General features: G+C 41.9%; 1 protein-coding gene across 13 annotated transcripts in view; it reads right to left on the bottom strand.

Annotated features, from left to right (window-relative positions):
• The window catches only part of ZC3H18 (zinc finger CCCH-type containing 18), a 61,935-nt gene that overhangs the window by 40,590 nt on the left and 1,575 nt on the right, over positions 1 to 19,770 (bottom strand). For 12 of the 13 annotated variants that reach the window (XM_042852085.2, XM_042852087.2, XM_042852089.2 and 9 more), the window contains exons 2-3: positions 11,118 to 11,725; positions 6,337 to 6,421 (exon numbers count right to left, since the gene is read on the bottom strand). In XM_042852085.2, coding sequence (XP_042708019.2) covers positions 6,337 to 6,421; positions 11,118 to 11,708 — 676 coding nt within the window. In that variant the 5' untranslated portion in view covers positions 11,709 to 11,725. The remainder of the gene's footprint in view (positions 1 to 6,336; positions 6,422 to 11,117; positions 11,726 to 19,770) is intronic. The other variant, XM_042852086.2, reaches the window with a different exon arrangement.

Here is a 19,770-nt window from a genome sequence, read left to right as displayed (position 1 = left end):
TAACTGTGAGCTTGTATATGCGATCAAAGATAACACTGAGTAAGTTAACCTGAGGCATTTGGTACTGTCATGTTTTCTAAGAGGGTTAGTGTGCCCCCTTCAGGAACTTTATAAAACTGACTTCACTCATTAAGAAAGGATAGTATATTTCCAGTAGGGCTGTCAAGCGATTTAAAAAATTGTGATTAATCGCACTGTTAAACAATAATAGAATACCATTTATTTAAATATTTTGGATGTTTTCTACATTTTCTACTGATTTCAATTACAACACAAAATACAAAGTGTACAGTGCTCACTTTATATTTATTTTTGATTACAAGTATTTGCACTGTAAAAAAAACAAAAGAAATAGTATTTTTCAATTCACCTAACACAAGTACTGTCGTGCAATTTCTTTAGCATGAAAGTTGAACTTACAAATGTAGAATTATGTACAAAAGAAACTGCATTCATAAATAAAACAGTGTAAAATTTTAGAGCCTGCAAGTTCACCCAGTCCTACTTTTTGTTCAACCGATCGCTCAAACAAGTTTGTTTACATTTGCAGGAGATAATGCTGCCCACTTCTTGTTTATGTCACCTGAAAGTGAGAACTGGCGTTCTCATGGCACTATTGTAGCCGGCATCACAAGATATTTATGTGCCAGATGTGCTAAAGATTCACATGTCCCTTCATAGTTCAGGCACCATTCCAGGGGATATGCATCCATGCTAATGATGGGTTCTGCTTGATAACAATCCAAAGCAGAGTGGACTGATGCATATTCATGTTCATTATTTGAGTCATGCCACCAGCAAAAGGTTGATTTTCCTTTTTGGTGATTCGGGTTCTGTAGTTTCTGGAGCGGAGTGTTGCTCTTTTAAGACTTCTGGAAGCATGCTCCCTACCTTATCCCTCTCAGATTTTGGAAGGCACTTCAAATTCTTAAACCTTGGGTTGAGTGCTGTAGCTATCTTTAGAAATCTCATATTGGTACCTTTTGTGTTTTGGCAAATCTGCAGTGAAAGTGTTCTTAAAACAAACAACATGTTCTGGATCATCATCTGAGACTGCTATAAAATGAAATATACGGCAGAATGCGGGTAAAATAGAGCAGGGGATGTACAATTCTCCCCCCAAGCAGTTTAGTCACAAAATTTAATTAATACATTTTTTTTTTTTTAAAAACAAGCGGCATCAGCATGGAAACATGTCCTCTAGAATGGTGGCCAAAGCTCAAAGGGGCATACGAATGTTTAGCATATTTGGCACGTAAATACCTTGCATTGCCGGCTACAAAAGTGCCATGTGAACATCTGTTCTCACTTTCAGGTGACATTCTAAACAAGAAGCGGGCAGCATTATCTCCTGTAAATGTAAACAAACTTGTTTGTCTTAACGACTGGCTGAACAAGAAATAGGACTGAGTGGACTTGTAGGCTCTGAAGTTTTACATTGTTTTGTTTTTGAGTGCAGTTATGTAACAAAAAAATATATCTACATTTGTAAGGTACACTTTCACGACAAAGATTGTACTACAGTACTTGTATGAGGTGAATTGAAAAATACTATTTCTTTTATCATATTTACAGTGCAAATATTTGTAATAAAAATATACACTTTGATTTCTATTACAACACAGAATACAATATATATAAAAAAGTAGAAAAACATCCAAAATATGTAATAAATTTAAATTGGTATTCTATTGTTTAACAGTGCAATTAAAACTGCGATTAATCATGATTAATTTTTTGAGTTAATTGCGTGAGTTAACTGTGATTAATCGACAGCCCTAATTTCCAGTAAATGTATAAAGGATTTGAAAGTTGAATGCTGGGACTATTAAGAATCTACACAGACCATTTTTTATTTCTTATTGAAATATGTCAAGTACAAGAGGAGGCTCTTGTGCATGTGGTCGAATGGCTACGAATTACGGGTTCCACTAGGATGGGTATAAACACACATTATTTCACAGAATCAGTTATATTTATCAAAATGGACTGATGTGGCCACATGACATGATACTTTGCAATTAATTCCTCAGAGAGACCAGAGACTAGAATTGGAGCATCGGAGGTCCCACAATGATGCTTTTAGCTTGGCTCCTAGACAGCAATATTTCTATAGATCTCCTGTACAGGGGAAGACAGAGGAAATCAAGGTCACCCAAACAAAGCTGAAATCAAAGGAATGTATCTTTGGCAAAAGAGCTTGACGTGATTCAATCTGAATTTTCATACACTGAGATAAGGGCCTGGTGATTACATCCCAATGCATCATAGAATTATTGTAATCTGATTAAACAACACTAAGAATAAAGGACAAACAACCCCACCCAGAGAAAACTCACCTGGTTCAAACAGAGGAACACACCCCTTCCTGCGATAACACTACCAAACTCATGACAGGAAACAAACAGACACAGGAAGCCATTCAACAACACAGGTGAGCTACACTTAATGCTCAGCTCTTGGAAAAATCCCAAACAAATCCCTGTGTATTCTTCGTTCAACATAGCAGTGAAAGCAAGTCTTCCCACTCTGCCCTTTCTAGCTTTATTTTAGTTAGTTTATTTCATTTACCATTTCTACTAAAACAAAAGCATTTGGGTGAACGCAACTTTAAGGGGAAGTTGAAGGAACTCAGTCTAATACGGTCCATATTAAATTCTGTTATAAACAAGGCTTTACAAAACCAAGTCTCCACATCTTTTGAAGAAATTCCATGGAAACAGATTTTAGTTTTTAAACATTCTCCGCAGTCTTTGCAACAATGTGCTAGCATATGAGACCTTGAAAGTGAAACTGGTTAGTTTATTTCCAATGGTCAAGATGGAGAAAATGCAAAAAGCAAGCAGAAAGCACAAACAAGTTAGTTTTTAAACCTTTGTTTTACTAATCTCAGGTGTTGTATGTAACAAAGGCAAGAAAATTTGTTTCTTAAAAATATGTTTTTTCACTCAATAGCACTCCTCTTTAATCCCAGTCCATAAAGACCTAAGTAAGTAAAATCCATTTATCCATGTCTGAATATTGGTGACATTGTAGCAGAATTTTTGGACGCCTTCGATCTCTAGCTAGCTTTGAACACTCAGCAGCTGACCTCCAATTGATCTGCCACAAATTATTTATCCATCTACTCGCTGGTCGTCCTCTACTATGATGACCTGCCACTTTTGAGGTTAGTTCCATTTCTGTGCCTGATGGAACCAACGTGCATAAGTTTGTGCCTATTGATTTCCGACAGCAGGGTCTGCTCGTCTCCAATAATATTTCTAACATATGCATGTGTCTTAGTTTTCCCATCCAGGAGATATGCACGAGGTTTTGACAGCACCACATCTCAAAGGCTTGAATTTTCTTCTTGTCAGCAGCATTAGTTTCCCACAATTCACATCCGTAAGTCACTATGGAAAAAATTAAGCTGTTCACCAATCGAACCTTTGTACATGTTGAGATGCCACCGTGTTTTCAAACTTTTGTAAGGGAGGCCATTACTTGAGGAGCCATTCCTAGTCATGTTCTGATTTCTTTGGAACAGGCTCCTTGGTTGGTATGTATGAGCCCAGATAATTTACTCGACTGCCTCTACAACTCGATGTAATCGTACTGTCCGGGTAGTCTGTTTTTGTTAATCATGTCAATGTGCATGCATTTCATTTTCACTTCATTCAGGGATAGTCCATAGTACAACAGACTCAGACATCTGTTGCTTTCCCTTAGTGGCTGTAGCAAAGAGCATTGTGTCATCAGCTATCTCAGACTGGTTACGAGGTGTCTGCTAATGAAATCCCAGCTCCTTCCACTTTTGTCAAAACCTTCCAGGGCATGTCTTGTAACTAATTCTGCATACATGTTGAAAAGGCTTGGGGACAGAATACGCCCTTGTCTCACGCAGTGGAAAACCAGTCACTATCACCTGCTGCTGTTCGCACTGTGGTCTGTTATTGACAGTGGAGACTTGCAATGAGTTCATTGAGATGTTTTGGAATCCCCAGGTCTGCCAGTATCCTCCAAAGACCGTCATGTCAGAAGGTATCAACGCTTTTGAGTAGTCAATGAAACACATGATTAATAGGTGATTAAACTCCTTGCATTTTTTAATGATATAATGGATAAGAACAGAAGAATGGCCATACTTGGTCAGACCAAAGGTCCATCTAGCCCTGTATCCTGTCTTCCGACAGCGGCCAATGCCTGGTGCCCCAGAGGGAATGAACAGAACAGGTCATCATCAAGTGATCCATCCCATGTCATCCAGTCCCAGCTTCTGGCAAACAGAGGCTAGGGACACCATTCCTGCCATCCTGGCTAATAGCCACTGATGGACCTATCTTCCATGAACTTATCTAGTTCTTTTTGAATCCTGTTATATCTTGGCCTTCACAACGTCTTCTGGTAAAGAGTTCCACAAACTGTGCCTTGTATTAAAAAATATTTCCTTTTGTTTTAAACTTGCTGCCTATTAATTTCATCTGGTGACCCCTACTTATTGTGGTATGAGAGGACGTAACACTTCCTTATTTACTTTTTCCACACCAGTCATGATTTTATAGACCTCTATCATATCTCCCCTTAGTGGTCTATTTTCCAAGCTGAAAAGTCCCAGTCTTATTAATCGCTCCTCATAAGGAAGCTGCTCCTTTTTGTTGCCCTTTTCTGAACCTTTTCCAATTCTAATATCTTTTTTGAGATGGAGCAACCACATCTGCACGCAGTATTCAAGATGTGGGCATACCATGGATTTATACAGGCAATATGATATTTTCTGTTTTATTATCTATCCCTTTCTTAATGATTCCCAACACTGTTAGCTTTTGTGACTGCCGCTGCACATTGAGTGGATGTTTTCAGAGAACTATTCACAATGACTCCAAGATCTCTTTCTTGAGTGGGAATTTAGACCCCATCTAATTTAGACCCTATCCCTATCATTTTATATGTGATGCTTGTGATCTGATCACATGTGCCTCTTCCCTCTCTGAAACCGGCTTGTTATGGTGGTTTCAGTTTCTATGATTTCACTCAAGTGCGACAATAGGGAGATAATATGATTGTTACTACACTCTGTTATGTCTCCTTTATCTGATACAGGCAGAAGGATTTCATTCGTCCAGTCATCTCGTCAGTTTCTAATCATCCATACATCACTACAAATTTTCGACATTACATCAATATGTGGTCATCAATCACTTTTAACAATTCTGCTGATACGTTATCTGCCCCCAGTGTTTTACCAGGCTTTTTTAAAATATATATATAATAGCACACACCACTTCCTGTTGCAGGATTAATGGCTCCCGCTCCTCACTCTCCTTTCGCGGTCCTGTATTTTAAGTGGCTCTGATGAGGCATACAGATTGTCACAGTAATCCCTCCATCGGCATTTAGTGTCATCACCTTCAGTGAGGACTCTGCCATTATGATCTGTTATCATGAAGACCATAAAGACCTAAAACTTCATTAATCCAGATTATATTGTATCAGATTTCAATAGGTCTCACATTTTTAATTTTCTATACTGAGGGGAAAAGTTTCTCTTCCTAGACTACGCTAGTAGCCTACTCAGTCTGAATCCAGTGTTCTGTGCTAAAAGGGACACAACCATTCCTCACCTAATCAATCAGCCCTGATGCTACATCTGCCTTTAACACTGTGCCTCTTGGGAACTCTTTATAGACAGTTTCTAAAAATGTTCTGCATTTCAGAACAGCACATTTACGTGCAACGCATTGCTTGGTAGAAAAGGCAGACGCTATTCACCAAATGCAATACCGAGCAGATCTGTGTTGGTGGAGCTGAGAGGAAAGGAACATGACACACCAAGTTAACATTTACAGGGAAATGCAACATTATTTCTAGACTTGTCTTCAATAAAAGATATTTCAATAAATGTCTCTCAAAGGAAGAAGTGGAATCCTATTGTTTGGGATTTATAGCAGTAACCTGGATATTGGGCTGCAGGGAATTCTGCCCTGACAGGGCATGAACTAGACAAGAACAAATGAGTATTTTCCATCTCTAATTTGTACAAGTACAATGTAATATTTTTAAAACATTGGAAGCAATATTTGATTATTAAGAGGACGTCTGAAGAGATTTTTATTTCAAGGTGCAGTAAGTCATCCTTTATTTGAGGCATTCTGCACTTAAGACAGAACAATTGTTACATATTTTGCATGTTGGCCCTGTGTAAAATCAGCACTTGGCCACCATGGAAAAGAAAGGTGATCTGAGTGCTGTCTGGGACAGCGTGCCTCATGGGACTGGTAGTCTAACACTTGCACAACTGAACAAGAGAAGCCACAGAGAGCTCGATTCACTCCCTCTGATGCAGTATATTGTTACCTTTCATGAAGAATCGGCAGGTGGGACGCGGCCTCACTTTCCTATCACTGGGATCTTTAACTTCTCCCTCCTCCAGATCATCATCCTGCAAGGCACAGAAGGACAGATGCTTAAGAGAGTCAAGTCATCATGAAAACCACAGACTCTTTCACAGTAAAATCAAAGCCAGCAACTCCAAAGTTACTGGGAATGTGTGTCCCGGGGCAACTGGGAACATACCAGTGTGATACGCACTGTGGACCTTCCTATGCCTAAGAAAGGGTAGGGAGGGTATTAATTCTCGTGTTCCAGGGAAGACTGGAAATCCTGCAAGCATCAAGAGCTTCTTAGAATCTGAAGCCTTGTCTAGGTACTAAGTTGCACCGATTTTCCATGTTTTTAAATTGTTTTAGTTAAACTGAGACCAACCCAAGTGGACACTCTGAAATCAACTGAACTGTATCATACTGATTTATCTTGAGTCCCTCCTTTAGTTTATCAATTTAAAAATGCATGTTTAATTACAATGCTGTGACTCTTGTACACAGACCAGCCCGAAAGAGTGACTGATGAGGAGAGCTGATACAGATGTTGGGAACCTACATATTAAGTTCCGGAGGAAAATTGCTGTGTTATAACACTCATTTGAATATGCCTCTATCGTGTGTAGTGACAGAATCTCATGAACAGCCTTTCAGGGAGGAAGTTAAGTCTGTTGTTTTCATAGTCCCCTGTTGCAGCAGTTGAATCACACTCCCTTCTCCACCATTCCTACCCTTTTATTTTTTAACACCGCTCAGGAGTTCAGCGTCGAGTCATAAAGCAGCGTGGTTTATAATGGAACTCAGCAGAAATTGAGAGCCAGGATGCAGCACATGGAGAACCTTAGGAAGATGGAGTGCATAGAAGCTCTCCAAGTTACCTTCAAGATTAGTCATCCTGGAAGATCAGACATCCAAATAGGATTTATGTCTACTATGCAGCTGGGAGCGTGCTTCCCAGCTTGGGCAGATGGACGTGTGCTAGCTCTCCTCAAGCTTGCATGCTAAAAATAGAAGCGTAGCCAGCAGTGGCTCAGGCTAGCCACCTGCCCACTAACACATCTGGACATCCTGGGTACGTTCTCCAGCAACAAACCGAAGCCGTTGCCCACGTGACCCCTGGCTACACTGCTATTTTGAGCGTGCTAGCTGAAGCAGAGCTAGTGTGCGTCTGTCTACTCATTCTGGGAAGTACATGCCTAGCTGCAGTGTAGATGCACCCAAAAGGGTGTTGGAACCTTACCTTGCCTCTCCCAACTTCTCTACCTCAAAGAGATGCAAATATTGCCATACTGTGGAACACATCTTAATAGAGAGTGTGTCTTGTGGACACCTTCCCTCTCACTGGCAATCATGACATCCCTGTAGCAACTACAGTGATTACATCCATGGAAAAGTTATATGGGGAAAGCGTTTTATGTATTTTTAGCAACGTAATGGCTGGAAACCAGGAGAAATGTCCACTTGGCTCTGGATAACCCAGCTCTCCAGGGACCCATTGTTTAATATCTCTTTCACTCTATTCCTTTCGAGATTCTCTCAGGCCAGAACTCCTTTTAAAAAATGCCTGCAAATGGTGTATGTGTTTAAATCTTGTGCTAGCTTTTCTTCCCCATCAAGCTAAAAATGTCTGCAAACAGCATAAACTGCAGACAAATTAACATCCCCCTCCCCACAAAAAAGATGGGTCTTGCATTCAACATAATGTGAATGGAATAGCCAGCTTAACACAGCTCCTTTCAATAGAACTGTGCGAAATCTTTGCAAACCTAGTGCTTGAACAAAAGAGAGAGTATTTAATTCTGTGTGGTCTAACGAGAATCAGACAGCTGGGATCCCCATTATAAGCTAATATATGAAAGCCATTCAGAGTGCAAATTCATCTTGCATATTAGTGTGGACAGCGTTCCCAGGAATCCCTAGCAATCGGGAGGAACACTTTAGTATTGTATCAAGATACATGTTAAAAGTTATTCTGAAATAATTTTAGGGATCCAGTAAATGTAATTGCTTGGGTTCTCCCACCACAAGGATTTCAGGTAATATAGAACACAGAAATGTCTAACCTAGGGGTGCACAATAATTTTTGCAGGAGGCCACTCCACGAATGTTGGTAAGTCGTCACGGGCCGTACATTTCTACTATATTAATGGAGGGGGTCTAGGCGGGAGCTCTGGGCTGGTGCAGAGTGTTGGGTTGCAGGAGAGGGTGAGGGCTGTGGGCTCTGGGAGGGAGTTTGGTTCAGGAGGCGGCTCTGGGCTGGGGCAGGGGATTGGGGTGCAGGAGGGGGTTCTGACCTGGGGCAGGGGATTGGGGTGCAGGAGGAGGTGTGGGGTGCAGGCTCTGGCCGGGAGGCGCTTACCACAGGCAGCTCCCAGCCAGCAGGACAGCAGGGCTCAGGCAGGCTGCCTGCATGCCATAGCTTCATTCCGCTCCCGGAAGTGGATGCGGCTGGCTGCTGCTGGCACATCTCTGCGCGCCCCTTGGGGGGAGGCGGGCAGTGGGGGTCTGTGTGCTGCCCGCGGCCGCAAGCACCACCCCCGCAGTTCCCATTGGCCGGTTTCCGCCAGGGGCGCGCAGAGACATGCTAGCAGCAGCCGTCTGCTTCCAGGAGTGGCGTGGGGTCACGGCAGGCAGGCAGCCTGCCTGAGTGCCCCGCTACGCTGAAGGACTTTTAGCGGCCTGGAGATCACGAGGGGGCAGCCAAAGAGCCTGGTGGGCTGGACAGAAACGTTAGAGGGGCCGGATCCGGCCCGCGGGCTGTATTTTGCCCATCCCTGGTTTAACCTGGGGTGAAACTGAGTCAGAACATTTGAGTCGTTTGAAAATATATAATGTATTTTATCAGATCACCTTCCACAATGAGCAGAACATAAGAGGAAACGTGATCCTGACCACTGAGTTAGCCAAAGCACCACGTGATTAACCTGATAAAGAAAATTCAAGATATTTGTCAGAGGATTGCTGATTGGGGTGTGAGCAGTTTTGTTCAGACCTTTGGGCTAAGAATTGAGCCATTCCACTGATCAAAACAAACAAAGACAGGTGGTCAATGCAGGAAAGATCATTTTTGTTACTGTATTCTTCCTACAAGCTTTAGGACACACTTCTACTTGATTAAAATAGGACTTGAGGTCTTTTTGAAGAAGCCCTAATAAGCTAAATCCTCTGTCATTCACACAAGTTTCCTGAACATTTTATCACAATGGGGTAGTTCAGCCAGACATCAATGCATAATTTGCGTTCTATGCTAACTTCAGCTAATGCTGGTCTACACAGTTTCCACTCCGATATGAACCTCTTTTTCAAAAAATGTCACTGCTGGCTGCAGCCCAACTGAAAAACAAATTGAAACAACAGACTATTATTTTGTATGTCTCCTCCAATTAACTTCCTCTCCTTTAGTCGTCAGCAGAGAACATCCTACTTTTCTACCCTTTTCTAGTCCTGCTTTGAGCAGGGGGTTGGACTAGATGACCTCTTGAGGTCCCTTCCAACTCTGATATTCTATGATTCTATTCTACCCTGACCTCCTAGCTCTCAGGTTTGGGCAATCTTCTTTGGCTGAGTACGACTAGAAATGACTCCTTTCCAAACCCATTGCTTCCTTGCTTGCTTATCGAGTGGTGCTGCAGTGACAAACTTTCCCTGCCCAGTTGCACCTCTTGCACGGGGAACAAGAAACAGAGCCAAGAAATTGCACTTGGGTCTGACATAGAGGAATTAATGCTAACCACCCGGCTTTTATATTTTAAATGCTGTCTTACGCTCCCAATAGTCAGAGTGAAGTGTGGTCTACATACAAGACTGGGAGCCCATAGGAAGGGTTCTAGGCCCTGATCTGTGTATTGAGAAAGTCATTTCACCACCAATTCATTCTCCTCCACCTGTAAAATGGCACTAACATTACACACGGTGACTGAAGAGTGCTGCTATGCAGCACTCTGGGCACAAAGTACGAAGTAAGCGCTATTGAGCACAATTCCTAATGGGATCGGTCACTTTGCCTTTCTGAGTATAAACTCAGATCAGTCACCACAGGAAGTGTGCATCACCAAAGCGGCAGACAACAACTTACTTCTAATGTCAGCGATTTTTGTTATGTTGTTTGTACAGTGCCTAGCACAATGGAGTCCTGATCCATGACGAGGGTTTTAAGGCACTATTGCAATACAAACAAATACAATCTATTTTAAGCACGTGGGTTTGCCACACATGCCGGATATTCCATCCGCAGGACCCATTATAGCCTGGTCGGTTAACAATGTACAACTGATGGCATAGCTTGTAAGTGCCTAGTTGGCTAACTAGTGCTAGCATTACCCAAAAGTCCTTTGCGAGCAAAGGTAGAAATCTGAAGCTCTGGAGACCCTGTGCACTGATCAGGACCAAGTTTAACTTGAGACATCTTTACAGATGTTGTGCACAACAGGCTTTTCCAGAGTACACAGCAACTGAAGTCACAGTTATGTACACAACAGGCCTCCCTTTTCAGAAACATGCATCTCATTTATATGCTGGGGCATAACCGGAGCTCGTGAGGAATGGGCAGTGGTGGACAGTTTGAGAGCCTACAGTCGTTAGAGGCCATAAATTAGGCCAAAAAAAAGCTACTGTAGATATTCACATCAAATATGACAGATGTTCAGGGCACGACAGCCTAAGAGCTAGCTAATTCTGACTCCAAGGGCAGAACACCACATTTCCCCACCCCACACAGGCGCTGCTGAATTCCCTCCCCTAAGGGAAACTCAAACTTACATCAATCTCGCCATCATCAATTTCTCCATCATCTTCCTCTTTCTTCTTCTCTTTGAGGGGATCCTGGCCATCCTTTTCATCGTCGCTTTTACTGTTGGATTTCTTCTCATCCTCGGGTGCATCGTCTCCCTTCTCCTCCTCCTCGTCATCCTCACCCCCCGCCTTCTCTGCCTCATCCTCTGGAACAGCAGCACTTGGCTCCTCGGGAACCTCCTCATCGTAGTCCAATTCATGCTCATCCAGTTCCCGAGTGACAGAGGATGCTTCGTCTCCAAGATCAATTGTCCGGTCTTCCTCCTCCTCCTTGTGACACGGGGAGCTCTTCAGCTCCCTGCTCTGCTCATTATTGTCAGAGTCCTGAGACTTGGTTTCACTTAAATGGTCCTCCTCATCTGAGTGGTTCTCCTCTTCGCCCTGACTCAGTCCCCTGGCCGCATCCTCCTCTTCCTCTTCCTCCAGAATGTTGCCATGACCCTCTCCATCCAGTTCCCGATCTGAGCCACTCTCTTTCAGGATTTCGTCGTCTGAGAGCTGCTGGTCCTCCTCTTCGGGAGAGCAGGGGTGTTGCTCAGGGCTGTCGGAAACATCCATCAGTACTTGCTAGTCTGCTAAGGGCAAACACAATACGTTTAGTATGTGGAACAAAAACCCTATCCTCACTCATTGTATAAAATACAGGAATCCAGTTTGTATCTTTCTACTGGAGGAGGTGTTGCCTGAATGCATGGTCAGGGCTTACCTTAATATATTAATAAAGAAGAGACTACAGATGGTCTCAGCTTACTCCGCGGACCGAAAGAAGTTTAAATATCCAAACATCTTAAACTGTTTATTCCAGTACTGTCGAAGACTGATTACTTAAACGGGATGCTACACCTTGTGCATGCACAGATACAACCTCAGCCTAGGATTTCACCTGTTTTCCAAGCTACACGGGGTCAGGCCAGATCACTACTTGGATAGGTGACGTCCCAAAAAAATTCCAGATGCTGCAAGAAACGGTGTGGTACTCTTCCCTAGAAGACGATACTTAACTAGAACCTCAGCATGGTGATATGCTGCAGCTTTGGGATGACATGTAATATAGAAGACCTAACCAGACATAGTTAAAGATCCAAAGATAATCACATTCGGTCTACCTAAAGTAATTCCCCTCTCATTTCAACTGGATACGTTCTTTTTCACATCTCCCCCTAAAAGTGGTGGGCAGCACTGCTGGTGTAAAATGGCTGCTGCGTTCCACCCCAGAGGTAGCTGTATTTCAACAAGACGTGGGTGAGCTCTATACATTCAGGGTCTGATTTCAGAAGTGCTTAGTTCCCACAAATCTATCTGAAGTAAATGGGAGCAATGGATGGTGCAGCTACTCCGATAACCTGGAACACAAATTGTAATGAACTTTGGTAAAATCAGCTATATATATATTGGTCAGATCAAAGACAAAATGAGAACTGTATGTATGTGTGACTAGTTTAGATGATTAAGAAACGTTTAATAAAGTTAAATTTAGAATGCAAAACTATGTCTAAGCACCACCCTCTCTATATAGTAACATTGTATCCAAACTATCTTTAAGTAAACATTTCAATATCAAATATATCCATGTGCTGCATAGTGTCTTTTTTTGTATGTTCAATATGAACATTTAAAAAATTAGGTCTCTGCTTATAATAGAAAAGATAAGTACAGTAATGATAAGAGGCAAGGCAGAAGGCATTTCAGAAGTAATACATCAAACGCATTCGTGTTCCACAAAGGAGAAGGCTGACTTTATAGGGGACTGGATGGCCCAGGGAACTGATAAAGAGGTATAGGTCTTCTGACCTCCAGGTAAAGTTGTTACCATTTGATAGCTCTTTGGTACTCTATGCAGTTACCTTAACCCTGAGAACAAAGTACATATCACCAGACACACCACAATAACTGGCACCAGTTGGCAGTCTCAGAAGCAGCCCAGGACTGAATGGGCATGGGTCTAAACTGGGTATAGAGGTTACTCCTCCAGAATGCTGGAGAGGCAAACTAATGGTGTAGCATGGGGAAGTTTGTACTGTAGTTCTCCATCCTGTACCTATGGCATGATTAAACAGAGGCTTTAAGTTCCCAGCACTGTCAATCTAACGCTTTTCCAAACTACTAAATTCACCATTAATTTTATATATGTGTGTGTGTGTGTACACAGACGCGCGCGCGCGCGCGCACACATAGTCTGACTTTTCTTTGTGAAAGTGTTCTATAATAACGTAGGTTTGGGAGGGCAGGAGGCAGAGGTTAGAAGTCAAGAGGAAAACTGGTATTAGGCTTGCTAAGGTACCTTTATAGCTGAAAGAAAAATCATGGGATTGCAAATCAGTTTTATTAAATTCCTCTCACAGACCGATTCCATCCCCCAAAATATGCATCATGCTTCACTCAACGGATTCATCTCCATTATAGATCGCTGAAAGCTTGTTCACTTTGTGGAACAACTGCAGTTGAGAGCTGCATAAAGTGCCAGATTTTCATGGTTTACATTTAAACCCTTCAAATGCAAGATGCTACACGTATAAAATATTATATTAAACCAAGCAGAAGGGAGCTTCTTTAAGGAGACAACCCATGTCTCCTTCAAACAGTTTGTATCCATTAATTCTACTTCTGTGTGAAGAAAAAGAGTTACCACCACCAGTCAGCTGTGCAGTATTTTCTCCTCTCCTGATCCACAGCTAGCTCACTCACTCTTCACTACTGAGTTTCTTTGACCCAGACTGTAGCAAAAGAGACTGCCATTTACCTTAGCGGTAGGCAATAGACGATGACAGGGGCATGCTAGGTCACTAGGGGTCAAGCAGACTGCCATGAAATCTAAACAGATTTTAAGACTGAAAAAACAACAAGTCTCAGAATTTTCAACACCAAACCCTGGCTGATTATTATGGAACTTGGATCTCAGCACTGAAATGGGACAGGAAGGGTGTTACAGGCAACATGGTTTAGTAGTTAGAGCCCAGGAGAGGAAGCCAGGAACTTAAACTCCAATCCTTGCTACCGATTTGCTGTGTTGGCTTGGGCAAGTTGCTTAGCTTGGGTTTCTCAGTTTCCTCATCTGTTAAAAACAGCAACAAAAGAGCCTTAGTTTCCCCCGACTTTTGGTTTTGTGCCTTCTTCCAGGAGCCCCCCCTGCATGGATCGCTCTCACTCCCAGTCAGCCCAGTTTACCACTGAGATTATGGTAATGACATTTTAGTAGTAGCTTCTAGTGTTTCTCAGCACACAGAACTTCCGCAAATGACCAACTTTGTGATTTTATTAAGAAATTAAAAACTCAATAAAAACATAGCTAATTGCTTCCTGCTAATTGCAGCGCTGGACAGTTACATACGTTATGGGACAGATTTCAAATAAATTGTGCTTTCAAAAACATTTAAAGGTTGCTGCTGAACTCAAATGTCAGTCACAAATTGTTACTTTCTGTAAGAACAGTTCTATGACCATTTTAATTATCTAACTGCCTGAGAAATTACCCTTTCCAGCACATGCATGGCAATTTACTTACAATTGGTTACATCTCACATAAAAGGTCAACATTAACAGGCCTGGAGAAACGTACAAACTGTCAAGCAAAGATGAGATAGGGGAATTTATTTGTTTTCTAACCTGCTGCAAACGAGTTGTTTCAAAAGAGGATGCGGGTTAGGGGATGTGAAGGGAGTGGGAGAAAATGTGCTTGTGCTCATTTTATCAATTTAGCTGCTGAGTACAAATGTTCACCTCTGCTGGCTGTTATTAAAACTTCAACAAAATCACAGTCTAGTCCTAGTACCTCTCTCTCCTGTTGAGCTCCACTAAGAAGTGATGGAAGGGACAAATGTCTATAAAACCAGTGCTGTCTTTAATAACAACATTCACAAAGGCAAGTGTTCATGTTCGTTCATTACGTATTTCCTGCTTCCCAACAGCAGCATTGCAAGTTTCCCCATATCGATCCTCAGCAACAGGCCTCAAACCTCGTCTGCTGGGTCATCTCTAAGGCTACTTTGATGAGGCAGCGCACATGGGAAGCTTGCAATGCCAGCTGTTACGTGGATACACAGAGAGCCCTCGGTTCAGTCAGCTGGTCAGTCTCCATGGCCATCACTCTGCCTCAGTTCACCGGTACAATAGAAAAACTATGCCCAGACGAACGAATGCTGTGATTATCATGCTACAAGCAACTATATGGAAATCAAGAAAACCCACCACAAGAATCACAAGGTGAAACTAGAACCAGGAAAAAAGTGGGGAGATAAAATGGTGCAACAATTTTTTATACTAACATGGGGACAGGAGTGGCCATCATTCTCCTTGTAGGCCACTATCTGTTGTTCTTTCAGTGAAAGGAAGGTTAGTGAAAATCCCAGCCTAAACTTTACTCCGAGAAGTTTAGATTGACAGAATTTACCACCCTACCAGAGCAATCAATCCCGCCCTGGCTGACGTGGCGATGCCTAGGCCCTAGATGACACACTTGACTAAGTTCTCAGATTCCCCAAACAGGTCCAGAGGACTGGCGGGAAAGCAAGTGAGGAAGCTGTGCTAACGCCACAACGGTTTTATTTGGAGCAGTATTACAGAAGTCTGATAGGACAGGAAGAGATGCATTGTGACTGGCTGAGAGCCTTGCTTATACAGTGGAGGTGAACTAAACAGATCTGTTCAAAGAAAAGGAAGAACTCTGAACCTCATGCTACAAAATTGGTCCAGTTTAACGGGTTAAAGGCAAATTTGTGAGAAATACAAATGGATTGGGGCGGGGGGGGGGGGGGGAACTACCAATCCACATATAATGCTACAGGATTTATAACCTAGAGTTATGTGGCAATAAACCAATTAATAAATATTACCTTCGATTTAACGCACTTCAAAACCACTTCATAATTTATGGGTGGGGCCACCTCTGTTTAAGGTCGCCTGACTTTTTCCATTAGAAAACCCTGTTTTCAGTTGCCTGTAACTTTGCCAAACTTTAACCTGAATCAGTGCCTGAACCAGACTGGGGTTTTGGTTTTCTTTTTCCCTTGAAAGTTTCATCTAAAACATTTCAGTTGTTTCTGAGAATGGGATTGTAGAAAAATGTTGGTTTCACTCAAGTTAAAAAAAATGCCTTCATGCGTTGGATCTGGGATTTTAAATTTGGCAGGCAGGGTTGTTCTGGTGCCAGGGATGTACCTTTTGCTGTCCCCATGAGAATTCACCCACATTTGGCCAAGTTATTAGCCTTTGAAAAAAATCTAGTTCACATACGCTCAGTAGAGACTTGCTAGACTTTGGGAGCTAAATTCTCCTAAGATTCTGCCTGCACTGAGCATTCTGCATCCTTCACAGTTTCTACATGTGACTGGACTGTGCATGTGTTATCCCCACAGAGCAACTGAACATGTTCCATCGCAAGGGTGCAGAGGCTGAGCAGGACCGTCAATTGCACCTCCCTTGCTGCCAAGGGTTGTGGCACCAGAACTGAAAGCAGGGAGACTGTCTCTCCTTTGCTTTCAAAGCCTCTACCTTCCTCCCTCCAAGCCAGGCAACATAAAGGAGGAAACCGTTTGACCTGATTGCAGAAGGGTGACGTCAAAAGTGTGGCACAAATGTAGGGTCCCCAATTTGAGATGCCAAGGGTCTGCCTATTCAGAGCAGAGCTCCCAGTGACTCAGTTGCAACTGTGAGTGCTCAGCATTTCCGTAACTTTGACCCTAAGTGTCTCATGTTCGGTACCCAGAAAATGAGGAAAGCAATGGCTACCTATGGAAACTTTGGTTTAAGTGACTTGCCTATCACATAGGAATTCTGTGGCAGAGGCAGGGATAGAATCCAATTTGCTACAGTGACATTCTTCTTTTCCTGCGATCCCCTGCCTCATTCACTATACATGTTCCAGATCTGTGACACATGACGCAGGGATGCGAAAGGCAAAAAGCCTCATTCACTACACAGTCCTGATTCATCCCCAAAGCGGGCCCATCCTGTGCACTGAATGAGGCAGATATCCTGAGGGAAAAAAAATAGAATGGGATCATGCAATAAAAGACTATCATAATGCAGATGCAAGAGGTGGCAAAATTAAGGTTGCATGGACAACCTGAGTTCTGGCATTTCCTAACTTTTGAGTGTTTGACTTTGCAAACTCAGTGTTGTTTTAATGTAGGTTTTTGGATGTAAATATGAACAAACCCTCAGACTATCACTGCAAGGTATTTAAGTTATCCTCATTTTTACAGTACGTAAAACGGATCTGCTTACTGAGGAGAGGTGAAAAGGGCAGTCTGTTCATATTTATCCCACTTCTGGTATGTTAAAATAAACTTGTACCAACCAAAGACCAATAAAAATGTTCTTTAAAAAAAATTGCAATAGATTTTTTTTTAATACAAAAGTATTCTTCTGCACTTTTGCAAGTTAAACAAGACAGCATTGGAGCTATGCAGGAGAAATTTCACATTGAAATTTGGAAATGGAAACAATTACCAAATGCAATAAAAAAACAGCTTAACTAGTGAAGAGATTTTGATTAATAAAATGGAAATAATTTGTAAAGTACTGTTCATAACATAAGGATGTTATTTTTTGAAATATGATTTTTAACCTGATTTGCCCAAGGCAACAGAGCCTAGATTAGAACTCAGGAATTCCAAGCTTCTGGTCCTGTGCTCAAGACTATGCTCAACTCCTATTGTCTGGAAAAGTAACAATGTCAAAAGAGAGAAAAGGTGGGTGTGGTAATATCTTCTATTGGACCAACTTCTGTTGGTGACAGAGACATGCTTTCGAGCTTACAAAGAGTTCAATTTGTCTCTCTCACCAACAGAAGTTGGTCCAATAAAAGATATTGCCTCATCCACCTTGTCTCTCTAATATCCTGGGACCTGAATACAACACTGAATATTATTGTGATTTTTGATGCAAAAGACTATCTACCACAAAGGCAAGGTTACCTGGATGGCAAGATAGATCGGAATACCCAAGAGGACTGAGTGTGACTTCATAGTTAGGCTGTTATGGTGCCTGAGGAGTTTACACTTAATAAACGGTTGGGGAAAACTAAGTATAGAATTCTCATCCAATTGGGGTTTGTGACCTGCTTCTTAACAGTCTGTCCTGAGGTTGGTACTCATGTTCTTGAGTTACTGCACCACAGTTTGACAGGTACACCGAACAGAGAGGCTGGATTCTAACTAACACTGTTGCCCTCATTGTGTGGAGTTAAGTGTATAAGGGAAATAGTTTAGACAGAAGTATCTATTGGAAATAGTTTAGAGAAAAAATAAAAGCAATGGAATTTAAGGTAACTTAGTGTTCTAGGCTCAGGGCCCTTGTCAATGCCTTTTACAAGAAATAGTGCTAAATTCAGTCCTCTCTTGCTGTATGCATATCCCAGTGAAATCAACAGGAGCTGTCCACATGACTAAGGGCAGAATTTATCCACTTTTAACAAAGATGTTTTAAATTGCTGGAGATGTACATTTCTTATTTGGACAAGCTGTCTTAAAGTAGGTGTTAATCAAAATCTGTTGCTAGAGCTCTCTTTCTGCAGAAGGAAAATTCCATTATTTGAGCAGTATTTGACAGAAACTGGTTAAAAGGTACAACTATTTAAGTAGTATATTCAATTAAATCTACAGAAAGTTAAGCTTTGCCTACAATAGCAAACCCAGCTGCTGAAAACAATCTGTTAGCAGTAAGTCCACTGAACTGGTGCTGAAAACAGTAAGTTGCTGTCATCAGGTCTTAAGAATGCTTTCTGTAACCATGCTGAAAACGGTTTTGTCCTAGATACACTAAAATCTATTTAAGCAAATGTTTGAAAAACCCAGTCTCCCGGGACTAATAGAAAAGCTTTCTTGGGCAAATGTCATCAATTTCCACAGAACCTAAACTTTCATTAAAAAAAAAAAAAAAGGTTTAACCATCATTATTGAAAAGAAAACCTTCCAAACATGAACAAAGTATAAGCCCATGAAGTAATGTCTCCCTCAGCTCCAGCATCTCTGCAACTGCTCAGGCTCTCCAAACTACAGCAAAGTGGAAACTGATCAGAGTATTGTCAATTTCAATATTGGAATTCCATGAGCCATCAGTGAAACAGGTCAATAACATTCTGGGGACTTCAGAAAGCTCTGAGCATCAGAGCCAGGCTCTGGAGAGAAGGACACCTTATAAAACAGAAGTTGAGGGAGAAACAATTAGAAGACACCCCTCCTCAGTACAGCTAGGAGGTTGTGGGAGAGGCAGCCCCCTGGCTGCTGAAAGGATTGTTAGGGGTCTCCTTTAGTCTACCTCTCCCATAATCTTGTGGCTGCTACTGTTGGACCATGCAAAGCTTTTCTAATATCTGTGAAATTCCCACTTTAAACTGTTGGCACATCAGTCTAACTACAGAGAATAAATGAATTTGTTAAGCTTATTAAGTACATTATTCATTAATAATTAGGTTTTAGAGTTAAACTGCATTAAAATAAGTTGAGTGAGATGGTTAGTAAGTTTGTTTACACTAGGAAGAGCTCTTAACTTCTTTCCACACTCTGGATAAACCCTGTGAAGATCAGGAGAAAGAATTCACACATTTGGCCTAGTTCATACTACTGCTGGAACAGTGCTAGTAACAACTGTTTCAAAAGAGTTGAACCACTGCTGACAGATT

The sequence above is a fragment of the Chrysemys picta genome, chromosome 14, assembly GCF_011386835.1.
Source record: "Chrysemys picta bellii isolate R12L10 chromosome 14, ASM1138683v2, whole genome shotgun sequence".
In the NCBI taxonomy this organism is placed as follows: domain Eukaryota; kingdom Metazoa; phylum Chordata; order Testudines; family Emydidae; genus Chrysemys; species Chrysemys picta.
Note: the sequence above shows the minus strand (reverse complement) of the source record. Positions and strands in the feature narration are given on the sequence as shown.